Here is a 12,894-nt window from a genome sequence, read left to right as displayed (position 1 = left end):
GCTATTTTTCTACAAAAACCCCATTGACGTCACGCCGCGTGTTTCTCATGGCCGCCGCTCGCGGCTGCAGGTCAAGAATATTCTAATTTTTGCCTCGCGATTTAGCGGTGGAAGTGCAACATTTCGAAGGAAGGAGGTGTGTTTTCTGTTCTTAGCGACAAGATGAACAATGTCAAAAGTAGAAGATGCCCATTCTTTCAACGTTAAAATCGTTGCACAGCTCCTTTAAAGTCGTGCAACACTTCCAGCGAGTCGGGTGTTTGTGACACTTGTTTGTGATGCTCATTCATGACCATTGTCTCATAGAAAACGACTCGAAAAACTCCATTCTGTGTTAATACAGTAAATTCCCACTCGAGCGAACGTCGGTTTTACAAATATTTCAGAATAATGAACTTTAAAAACATCCCCGGCAGTTTTCGTATGCATTCTATGCAAAAATGTTTCAGTTAAATGAAAAACGAATTTCGGAATAGCGAATACCGTATTTACTCGCAGAATGAACGCACTTTTTTTTCCGAAAAATCGATGCAAAGTTCGGGGGGGGGCGTTCATTACGCGAAGTAAAATTTTTGCGTCGGTTATTTACTCGCATAATGAACGGACCTTTTATCCTGAAAAATCGAAGTAACTTCTTATCTCTCTGCGCGCGGCGCCCTACCCCGTAACCGAACTAAGCCGTGCAAAAAAAAAAAAAAATCCTCTTTTTTTTTTTCTCTTAGTTCCTTGGGGTTTTTTTTGTTGCCGCCTTTGCAAGCTGTTTTGTTTGCTTAGGCGTTGCTTAGGCGAGGGCTCTCCGCTTATCTTTCTTATCTCCTTGCGCGCGACGCGCGACCCCCCCCCCCCCCCCCCGTAACCAAACTGGGCCGTGCAAAGAAAAGAAGAAAAAAAAAAGCTCTTTTTCTTGTTTTTTTTCTCAGTTCCGTGGGTTGTTTTTCTTTTTGTTTCTTTTTGCCGCCTTTCGCAAGCTGTTTCGTTTGCTTAGAGGGCTTCTCCGCTCCTCTTTGTTACCTCCTTGCGCGCGGCGCGCGACCCCCCATAACCAAACTGCATTGTGCAAAAAAAAAAAGAAAAAAAAAATTCGTTTTTTTTTGTTTTCTTTTAGTTCCGTGGATTTGTTTTCTTTCTTTTTGCCGCCTTTCGCAAGCTGTTTCGTTCGCTTAGAGTGCTTCTCCGCTTCTCTTTCTTACCTCCTTGCGCGGGGCTGCGCGCGAACCCAAAGTCCAGACTGCGCTGTTCAAAAAAAAAAAGCTCATCTCGCATGTTTTTTTTCTTGCTTCCGTTGGATCTTTGCGAATTTTTTTAACGTCTTTTGCAAGGCGTTTTGTTCGACCACGCTGCCCATGCATTCGCGACCTTGCTGACCTCGCTGCACCAGGATAGAAAAGTGCGTTCATTTCGCGCGCGTGGGAGGAGGGGGTCAAAATTTTGACCTCCGAGTTGGGGGTGCGTTTATTACGCAAGTGAAAAAAAAAGTCGAAATTTCGACAGCCGACTTGGGAGGTGCGTTCATTGTGCGAGTAAATACGGTACTTCAGTTCAACGAACTTGATCAGTGGACCCACGATCAGTGGACCCAACCGATCTGCTAAGTGCCCACCTCCGAACGTGCGGTAGAAAGCGCTTCAATGTCGGCGGCGTGCAGGAGGAGCTCTCGTTCATACTTTTCTTGTGCCTGCGGGAAGAGAGCACAAGGCAAGGATGTCAACATCAGTTCATCCAGTTTTTTTTCTGACAGACACCAGGGTTTGCATGATTGACAGCCCTAGTTCTGCTGCACAGTGCAATAAGCACTTCTTTGTGTAAAATAAGTCCTATCTATACTGAAACAATCAAGACAAAGCTACATTCAGCCCGAACTAGAATATGTAATGTCACTGAAAAAATGTGATTCATTACTACATCCTCTGCCATTTGAAAACTAGGATGACTTTGAAATTAATAATAAAATTATGTTATCAGAAATTTTCTCCAGTATCACAATGTCAAATGAGAGGTGGTCAGTCAACACATGGATAAGGAAAAATACTCTGGTCACATTAGACAAAAGCACTGCACATAGGATATGTTGCTGGGCCGCTAACCATGGGTCACGTGGTTGGTGACACTATGGGTCACGTGACCAGACAAAGAGATATCATGTGACGTCTTGGATGTATGCTCTTCCCTAGACGTCGCATCTTGCCCATTGCATCACTCTGAATTGGTGCACAAGTGTGCACAAATCTTTTATGCTGAAAAATGCCTACTTCTACCCCACAATTAGAACTCCACATTCTCAGATAAATCCTATAAACTCGAAAGAACGCCCGCCGATAAAATTTTCGTCGATTCGAATTTATCCGATGAACAACCAATTCCAATGTCCCAATTAAAAAAAAATGTATAAAAAATTCAGAGGACACTTAATAAGCACTTTTTATGAGTTGTGAATGCAAAAGCATGAATGTTGTTCTTTTGCTCTCTTAGTTCGTCTGCGGTGATACTACTGGCGTGGAAGGCCACATTTTGCTACTGCCGAGGTAGCGTCCAGCGAGCTAGCGCGCGCTCTCGTGAAGCGGCTGCCGATGGCTGTCTAAGAGCCTTTTTGCTGAGCCAATGAAAGAATGAATATTTTTTTCGCATTTTTGTTTTGCAGTTACAGACGCCACCGGCTCCGCTCCACGAGACGGTTAATGCTTTCGCATTAAAAAAGAATGATATTTTATAATTAAGTCTGGTCAGCGCATAGGGCCGATGGTCCTGAGATGTCACCTTAGTTTTCTTTCCAATCTGGGATGATTGACAAAATGGTGCTACCGTTTATCTCAAACAACAGGTCATGGTACTTCTGGGTCTCGACCAAAGCTACTGTTCCAGTTTGGACCTACTTTTTGTGCTTCTTAGGGGTCTTTTTGTAAGAGTGAAAGCTACGAACCATCGAGATTTCATAGAAGGAGGAAGGAAGCAGGGGGAGGGGGGGGGGGGGGGCAGTTGAGGCTTCTACATTTAACCCTTTACCGGGGTGATTGAAGAGGATAGGATGGAAACGAGCTTCCCGACGACTATCTCCAGGAGTTGCAATTTTAAGGCATCAACGTTTATTCAAGCAACATTTGTTTGAAAGTTCTGTCATGGGAGACATTGATTAGTATTGACAATGGCAAGGGTGCCAATGACAAATCCAGATGAAGAAATATCTCATACAAGCACCTAGATACCTTTACACCCAGACATTATTTATTTTTGAAAAGTAGGAAACACTGCAAAACTAAACTCCGAATTCCAGAAAACTAAGAATCTAACAAAAATAAACTTATAAACTAAGAAATTAAAAAAAAAATAAAAAATACTCCAAAGAACATTTCTTGAATATGACTAAAAATAAACTCCGAAAACACGGAACCCTACCTATAACATACTTTATGTTAAAACTGACAAAAACACAACACAGCAAATAATAAAGAAATGCTAGAACAAAGGAAGAGGAGAGGAGCAAAGCAGACTGCTGCAACCCGAGTGTCGCGGCGTCGGTGCCACCAGGGGGCAGAGTCTACACCCCTTTGTAGCCGTTCGCAACCCTCCATCCGTCCCACCTGCTTGACCAGGGCAGACTGCACGTCCTGATCCAGGAGCTGCTCCGCATCCCGGCGTGCCTTGTCTTCGACCTGCTTCTGCACCTGCTCAAGCTCCTTGCCCGCAGCAGAGAGGCTTCCCTGCAAAGCCTCCACCTGTTGTGGGGGCGGGGAGACAAGCCAGAACCTGTTTCGAGCTCTATCGTCAACACAAGCACTCTCTCCCAAAGGAGAGAACAGCTTGGAAACTATGGAGACTTCTCTATGTCCGTACCTTCCCTACTACTGGATGTTTTGGGACGAAAAAGAACTGTTTTTGTCACCGTAAAAATAAACTGTGCATCAATAATAAGGTTGATAGCTGTGCTAGTTGGTTTTCATTATGGCTGCAAGACCATTAAATGCACGACCATGAATACGACAGATGCCCAACACCAAAAATTTACACAGAAATTATACTGATGCATGAGGCACTGGTGTCACAAACGCAAGATATGGCAACGATTTTGTGCTATACGGATAACTTTGCAATACATAGTTTTGTCCCATGATGCCCGACTTGCCTGCTGTCTCTTTTCTTCGAGAATCCGGAGCTTTTCGTTGCCCAGTTCGTGGTTCAAGGACTCTAAGTTGGCAACCCGCTCTTCCAAATTCTGCCGGACTGCAGAAAAGAGTGAGTGGAACCAATCAGCGACAGTCGTGCCTATAAAAAGACCTGCTTGAAGCCACCCAATGTTCCCAAAGCATCACGAGTGCGTGCTGAGGGACGAGACCCAGTTCACTGATCAGTCGCACGCAACCAGATACTGTCCAGACCGGTTATAATTAAGTCGGTTATAACGAAATAGCGGTTACAGCGAAGCAATCACGATTTCCCATTTCCTTTTACTTCGTAATAACCGAAGTTGGTTATAACGAAATAGCGGATATAGCAAACTAATTTTCGATTCCCGTTGACTTCGTTATAACCGGTCTCGACGGTAGATGCCAGTGGAGTTAGTTGATCCCGAGTGTTTTTACACGAACGACGGACCGTTTGTAAGTTACAGTTAAAGTAAAGGCTGTTTGTCCGATCTGTCTTACACTGAAACATCTCTCATCATTTGCAAACACTGTTCCTGGTGTCAAATTATCTGACTAAACTTTAAAAGAAAAGGAAAAAGTTCACATTATTGTTTACTTTTTCAAATTAGCATAATATCTGCTAATATAATACCTGCTGCAAACGCCAACTAAAAAGTGAAGAAAAAAACAAACAAATGCTGAATCTTAAGGCTCGAGGACTACCAGCTGTTGGGGGCACAATAAAACGCACAATTAAAGGGACACTGACAGGGTATTTATACTCGCCGAGGTTTTTAGTTGTACGTGACATATGAGAGCTCAACTACCCAGAACAGAATTTGCGGCTCGAAATGCGGTTTCTTTCCGCCCGAAAACCGCCGATCAAGAACTGGCCGGTTCGAGTCTCGCTCACTCTCTTTTCCGCGGTCACGGGCCGTTTTCTAAGGTATCGATGCGACCACCAAATTTAATCAAAGTCGTGGGTCACTGAAAGCACACACTCAATATTAAAAATGGAAAAAAATATGAAACCCATTTTTTGTGGCTTCTAAAAAGCTGTAAATACGTTGATTAAAAAAAAAGTTCCACAGACAACCGGAAGCATTCTGTGCGTGCGTCGTTTCGCGTATCGTGGGACTCCCAGGGACGGCGATGGCAGCGGACGACGGGCGTGGGACCTCTATTTCAGAACTGTCGTTCGCGGTACCGGCGAATTTTGTCTGCCTTTAAAAGAGAAATTTGGGAATGGTCAAAAGAGTTTGTATTCATCCCGTACGACACGCCCGACCACCAAGCCAATTTGCACGAAGACGTCGCCGAGCCGTCGCTCCCTTCTTGTGGCTGAAGACATCGCTCGCGCAAACGTCAAGCGCAACGTGTCTACTTCGAGTTGAATATGCACGCGTACGATTTTTTTTACTAGGTGAGAATGTCGCCAATGCGTGGTGCATCCCGACTTCGACCCGGGAATGCTTTTGCTAGAGGAAAATCGGCAGCAAACTTTCCAACTTACAGTTTATCGGCTGAATTATTACTAAGGAAAGAGATACCCCAGTTTCGATATGCTCCTGTAGCTCAGTGGGAAAGACGTCCCCTTCACACGCGGTGGGACCGAGTTCGACTCCCCGTGAAACCTTTTTTTTTTTTCTTTCAAATATTTTATTATGTCTACATATCTTTTTTTTTTTACAATTATTACTGAAGAAACAAACAAAAAAATATAAGAAACAAATGTTGTGGACGGCACCTCGCTGAATTAAATGGTATGGGATTTCCTTTTTCACACCTGCGAACTCAATGTAATCACTTTCGACAAAATGCAAGGAGCATATAAATCAGGTAGCGTCCGCTTTCCGAGGTGCCCGTAAATGGTCTACAGGAATTGCAGCCAGCCATTGGTCCCGATCCCGTTGATCTTTCGGAAACTCTGCCGCACAATGCCACTTCTGTTTCGGACGCAGGACATGTGAGCCAGCTCTTCACGCAACATCTTGGGTGTATTCTTTTCAGAGCCGATCAAAATTCACCACGGGCACTCACTACTCATCTCCAACTCCTCAATGTACAAAACAACTCATCTTGGAGTACAGAACAACGAGCGGAACATACATAACTGCACAAGAATCCCACGGCGAACAGTTCCCATACGCCGCATGTCGTCTGCTACCGGGAAGGAGAGAAAAAAAAAAAAAAAAAAAACACGGTCGGGTGTAGCCACGTGACTTCCGCCACTCACTCTCTTCTCTCCACTTCTCCGACCTCCGTCGGGTTTCGGTTTCGAGCAGTTGCGTCTTTTGACTTTATAAAAAAAATACGCTACTCTGTTGCAAAATATTAATTGGGTAGTCCTCCAACACCATAATGAAGCGCCTGGCAAAAAATTTAAAAAAAATTTTGGGGGGTGTCAGTGTCCCTTTAATTGACACCGATTTCTCAGCTCCGTAGGCTGTCTGCTGACCTTCAGAGGCCTCCTGAAGTGACTCCTGCATCAGCTGCTTCAACTGAGCACTTGCTGCGTCCTGCTCAGCGAGGCGGGACTCTGCATCGCTCGCCAGCTTCTTCAGCGACTCGGCGTACTTCCGCGCTACCTCCAGTTCGCCCTGAAGTTCTGTAACCAACAGGAACAAAGAGTGACTACTTCAGCTTTGCCCATTGCCGTTGCAAAGGGCCTCCGGAGAACATGTTCTCGGACGCGTAACCTTGAATAAATAAAGAAGGGAGAGTGCTCCCAGTCTCCAAGGGGAGAAAAGTGGAGAGGGATCATCTGCCAAGCTGAAACAGATTTTGCACACGAGCCTACGACTTCCCCTACGTAGTAAGGACCTTACTTCATAGGAACAAAACATGGGATTGCATCGGTGCTCACAAACAATGAACGGCCTTTAATGCAGCACAAATAGTCTTGTGCGAATAGTGGATTCTGAGTTCAAAGCGAATTCGAAGCGAATAGTGGTTTTGCCCGAATATTTTCGATTCGAATATCGAATAGTTTTTCCACACCTTCCACTACCATTGCATAATACCTAGACGAAAACCCAGCTAAACTTGTGAAGGCTGTTCCACTTGTTTATTTATTAACTAAGTTTAATCTATCTATATTTTTGAACTGTGATCTCAGAAGGTCTGGTGTCTTGGGATGGCAAGTAAATGACGGATTTGACATAAAATGAATCCTCTAGAGATGGCCAACTAATATCCAATGGAGTGAATTTACAGATCTTGCTATATAAAATATTCTTTCTTTAATCTCGAGTTAAAAAAGAATGAATCATGCATGATGAAAGCAGGTTGTAAGGGCATCTCTGCCTAAGATAGTATACTCTTGCATAACAGTTTAATTTTAAAAGTTTTACTACAATGTAGATACACACATTCACAAACTTTTCATTTACTTTCGAATACAGTCGGCACAGGTGCAGCATCCCGCTTTGAATGTATGGTTTACTTCCAAGCACGCAAGTACAATATTCATACTTTTCTAAGCGTTTATAGCGGCGGGTTACCCCATTGAGTGCGCTTCTTACCAAGCACCGGTGCGCTGCGGAGAAGCAACACCCACGGAGCTCGCTTCCGCGGGCATTGCTTCTCCGCAGCGCACCGGTGCTTGGTGAGAAGCGCACTCAACGGGGCTAACCCGCCGTAATCAACACTTCGAAAAACGCGAATAGTGCAGTTATTCTCGAAGCGAATATCGAATAGTGTATTATTCGGAACTACTATTCGAAATATCGAATATTCGCACAACCCTAAGAACGAATAAAACAAATACAATGCATGTAAAGAGATGGCATAAAATACACAGACTCAATCTTTAAAACAATCAAGCCGTGACCTCATCTTTACTACGTCTAAGGTTGAGCGAGATCAATGTCAAGATGACTATAAAGTGGTTGAAAGAATTGGATACAGAATCAACTTTGCGCGACCTCTTGCACACCATAATTTATTCCCTTTGCGAGTTGAATGAGTAGGTAGTTTCTTTTGGGAGCGGGCCGTTACCTTTGACCTGGTCTTGTGACTTTGCGAGCAGGCCCTTCAAGGTGGCAACCTGGGAAGCATCGGCCGCTGCAAGGCCAAATGTGGGAGACGTTGAGCGTTTGCAACTAATGTATGCAATGTTTGCAACCAAATGCTTTTTTTCTTTTTTCTTCTTTTTTTTCTTCTTCGCTTTTTTTACCTATTTTCACATACTTTCTTTCCTTCGTTTCTTTTTCTGCACCACGCTGAAGGCGTCATGCTGTTTGTGGGCATGTATCAAATAAATAAATAAATAAATAAAAATAAATGAAGAAAACCGTTGTTACTGTTACCATCATTGCATCATTATTTTTAGGCTAAGAAATAACTAGGACTCCGTGTTTTTAGAGTTAATTTCTTGTGAAATTCGGAGGGTTTTTTCCGAGCTTATTTTTCGCTCAAATTTCGAGGTTTATCGGAATTTATTTTTGCTAGATTCCCCTTTTTTTTTCTTTTTTTTAAAATTGAGTTTAATTTTATTTTATTGCCAATTTTTTTCAAAATTCAATAGTGCAATATTTAACAAAAAAAATAAAAAAACTAAAGTGGCCTCTTCTCAAGACCACTGATCCTATGCTCTTATAAAATTTTTATGTAAAACACCATAATTTTTGCCTTTTGTTCTTCCGCCATAACCACAAAATTTAGTTGTTTTTTTTTTTATAAAATTGAATTGAAGGAAATTTTACCAGCGAGTGTTTTTCAGATTTTTCGGAAAACACGGAACCATAAAAATAACCAATGATCAACCAACCTGAATGTCGCTGTGTTTGTGCGTGATGCCTCGTGGTATGCGGTACAATGTTCACAGTCAGAGATTCCGTTATAACTTTGCCATTAACTCTTTTTTGACAGTGCCCACAGGACATCGATCACCAATGATCGATGGTTTCCAGGTGCCGTCAAGAAATTAAATTTTATGCGGAGAATTATGTACCACAGTCTTTTGTATTGCCGAAGAACCGTAGTTTTGTTTCAACGTTGGTTTAAGCTTCATCACAAGCTCGTGTGCTGTCAAAGATAGTCATGGGAACAGTGGCTGCACTTGTCTAACATGGCTAACTGCTTGTATCAATCTTCGTAACAAAGATGGCATTATTTACATAATTCAACTGCATTGTGGCATATTTCGTAGGCATCAAGAGATGTGGAGAGACTTTAAATGATGTTATAGGCGTCGCTTAACGGATGGTTGTCAATAAGCATAACTATAATTTCCATTGCTTTCCTGAGCCGACGGGCACGTTTTATGTTCCCAACAAGGCGCACAAAAATTCTAAATAGTATAAGGGAACTGCGATCGAAGCTGTGAAAAAACAAAGATAGATCCCAAGGAAAGCATTCTGCTGGAGACATGAGGTGTACTGTCTCTGTTTCACCAATATAAGCATTCCTTCATTAAAAAGCACACATGTTACGCACAGGCTTCGACAAACTGAAAAAAGACAACATCAATTAGAGTATACTAACTTTCAGAAGTAATAGCCATGGGTGTGGGGCACAATTTTTATAATCCGAATTTTTTAGCTTGTCGTTTCATTTGACATAGCTATAAAAGTTTAGGCGTTTGTACGCCTTTTGCACGTACACTGTATTTTCAAGAAATAAGATTCGAAAATATTTTTCTAGACATTATATTAACCTCTGTTTCTTTTGAAAGAAGAATTAATTGACCACATTTCGATGTGTAATATTGTTAAATATACGAGTTAGTTAAGAAAATAAAAGCGTTTGCACGGATCCTTTGAAAATCGCTAGTTTTCCCATGGTCAGGAAAGAGTTAAAAAAACTTTTTTTTGCATTCTACTCACATTTCAAGATTATGCGCAGAAGTCTGTTAAATTAAAAAAGTGAGTGCAAAACAAGGTAGGGATAAAAACAGAAGAAGTTCTCACGTGATCCTTCCGAACGATGGGTCTGCGACTGGGCTTGAGACAGCTGCAACCAAAGCGACAGCAGTCAAGAACAGTGCACTCGAAGTGGGCCACAGGCAACCAACCAATCCCATTAACCACTTCCATCAATCAATCGACCTAACTGTCAATTCTTGGTTCATCCAGTCTACTAACCCAACCTCAAATCAACCCACGCTAGTAACTGCTGGACCAGCGTCAATCAACCCCCCGTACACTATGCAATGAAGTTGGCATCGGCAAGACAGGGTCCCCTTTTCATGCCGATGCCTCAGATAGGCCCCCTTTCACCACACAACGAAATACGACGACCGTTTCAGTTTTCAGAGGAAGACAGACACGAAAAACCAGATGGCAGCTTGTTCCTGCCAACTATGCCTACACGTATACAGTCAAACTCCTATATATCGAACTTGCAAAAAACAGGAATTAGTTCGATATATTGTGTAATTCGATATAACAGTTTTAATGAATTTGACTCTCAAAAAACCACTTTCTGCTGACATAGTCCACAATGAAATAGTCTTGCATCTCCCGCTCCCTTGGCAAAAGTTTTTTTTTAGGGGCGAAGCTCCTTAGGGTCTAGCCTAGTCCGTCCGTCCGGCCGGCGTCCGTGCTCACATAAAAAGAAAAAATGTTTGCGCAGTCGACAGGACTCGAACCTGTGTGTGGAGACCCCAATGGATTTCTAGTCCATCGCCTTAACCACTCGGCCACGACTGCGGGACGAGTAGGGGGCTCTGAGATGGGGTAGTAACTCAAGTGCTGGGGTTTCTGTCATGGATGAAACGTTGCATGTAGCCGCTCAACGTTTATACAGGAGAGGGCGCTGCGGTCAAATGCGTATATAATCGCGTTAAACTTTGCATGCAATGGCTCAACGTTTATAGACGAGAGGGCGCTGCGGTCATATTCTCAAATGCGTACATAACCACGTTCCATACCACACATTCTCTTTCTGACATGGACCGTTGACTTAAGCGGTGGAGATGCATTCCCAAGCTTCTAGCGGATCCAAGCTGATCCGTTAGAAGAACCACCGACTGCATTTCACTGACCATGAAGCAGTAATAATGAAGTCGAAACACAACCCGGAACTCAGCACTACATATGAGCAATAAAAAAAATCAGCACCCTCAGCACTACATATGAGCAATAAAAAAAATCAGCACCCTCAGCACTACCTATGAACAATAAAATCAGCATCATCAGCACCACCAGAGCTTCGCCCCAATCAACATCATTCACCACGTGGAGATGCGGTCATTTTTTTTCTTCCAAGCAATCGACGCGGCCACCCGGAAAAGAGAACAAAAAAACGCCAGCATGCTCTGCAAGTTGGCTTTCCCCCAATGCGGCCATTTGCATTGGGGGAAAGCCAGCTTGCATAGCAAAACGGCAGTCTTGGCAGTTCGATATATCGCTAGAAGCTGCCATTTTTGTTCCATGTAACCGTAGTTTTTGCTATATATTATCACAGTAACATTACTGGGCACAAGAACTGTTCGATATAAGAGATAATTCGAAGTAAACGGGTTCGATGTAGTCGGGTTTGACTGTACATCCGATCCGATCAATCACCTCAACTATTGTCACTGGCGCAGTGTGTTCAGAACATCTTATTATCCCTTTCCAGACAATAAGAATGCCGAACATAATCAGTCAAACCCTGCGTGTCTTAAACTGTTACTGACCACAGTCACCCAACTATCGAATCTTCAAGCAGTCCCAAATTGGATACACATTCCAAACCTGTCCCACTCAACCGATTCAATAAGCTTCAATAAATAAATAACTCAATCGACAAAGAGAGAGAGCCTCCTGAATCTGGTTGAGGCAAATGTCTGAACAATCAACACAAATTCGAAAGCTATCAGTCCCAACAAACCGATCAATCGGCCTCAATGGACTTAGTCGCTCAATCGATCCATCTACGAGGTGGGGGTATCCTCACCTGCTGCCTGGCCTGGTGCAGCTGCGCGTAGGCCTCCACGAGTTCGTCCTGGCTCTTAGTGGCCTTGGCGGCCTCTCGGTCCGCCCGCTGGCCAGCCTCCGCCACCTGCCGCTCCCAGACCGCTGCCAGGGACGCCTGCTGCTCCCGCTGGCTCTCCAGCTGGCGCCCCAGGGACTCAATCTCGAGCTCCAGCTTGCGCACCTGCACGAGACGGGCGCCACGCAGACCACCGGTCGTTTGTGGATCGTCCGCAACACGCGCATGGTCTGCGGACCGGGTCGTGTCAACATCCGGGGGATCGGTTGCCAAGCGTGTTCGTGCACCGCAGCTCGTTCAAGTTTCTCGTCTACGGAGTAAACTAGTGTCGCCGCACCTGAAAGGCAGACTGACCTTACGCTGTACAAAAAAAAAAACATTTAATTTGGTTTTATTTGGTTTCGGTGTTGGCATCCGGCTTCTTTCAAGTTTTAAAATGGTCTCCTTAGGCTTCCTCAAGCCACTTTCCACACGCAACCGTAACGTTGCAATGGTCGATGGTTGGTTTTATATATTTATAAAAATTCGGACGGTGCCTACGAACCGTCCCCCGCCAATCTTGGATTGATGGGAAGTCTTCGTAAGCGTCCCTCTAAATGTTTCTTCTTGTTCGCCGATCGTCATCTCTGCACACATTCCGAAACCAAGCTTCTAGACAACTGAACGTGCTTATATATGGCCTAGCTTATATTCACGTCTACCGAGGATGTTAACAGATGTGTACTTGTGATGTTAACGAATGCTTACTGACAAAGTTAACAAACGTCTCCGCAAACTGATGACAAACGTCCACTGACTACGGTAAAACAGTCTACCGACTATTAACAAATATCTACAAGTTTAACAAATATCTACA

At 43.7% G+C, this 12,894-nt stretch overlaps 1 protein-coding gene across 1 annotated transcript in view; it reads right to left on the bottom strand.

Moving 5' to 3' along the window:
- The window catches only part of LOC8023683 (nucleoprotein TPR), a 95,480-nt gene that overhangs the window by 47,057 nt on the left and 35,529 nt on the right, over positions 1-12,894 (bottom strand). The window contains exons 17-23 of the mRNA XM_040499998.2: positions 12,003-12,203; positions 10,031-10,073; positions 8,118-8,183; positions 6,577-6,726; positions 4,118-4,215; positions 3,576-3,710; positions 1,601-1,675 (exon numbers count right to left, since the gene is read on the bottom strand). Of these exons, the coding sequence (XP_040355932.2) occupies positions 1,601-1,675; positions 3,576-3,710; positions 4,118-4,215; positions 6,577-6,726; positions 8,118-8,183; positions 10,031-10,073; positions 12,003-12,203 (768 nt within the window). The remainder of the gene's footprint in view (positions 1-1,600; positions 1,676-3,575; positions 3,711-4,117; positions 4,216-6,576; positions 6,727-8,117; positions 8,184-10,030; positions 10,074-12,002; positions 12,204-12,894) is intronic.

This window comes from Ixodes scapularis, unplaced genomic scaffold (assembly GCF_016920785.2).
Source record: "Ixodes scapularis isolate PalLabHiFi unplaced genomic scaffold, ASM1692078v2 PGA_scaffold10__122_contigs__length_95168666, whole genome shotgun sequence".
Taxonomy (NCBI): Eukaryota; Metazoa; Arthropoda; class Arachnida; order Ixodida; family Ixodidae; genus Ixodes; species Ixodes scapularis.
This window is presented reverse-complemented; position numbering and strand designations above follow the sequence as displayed.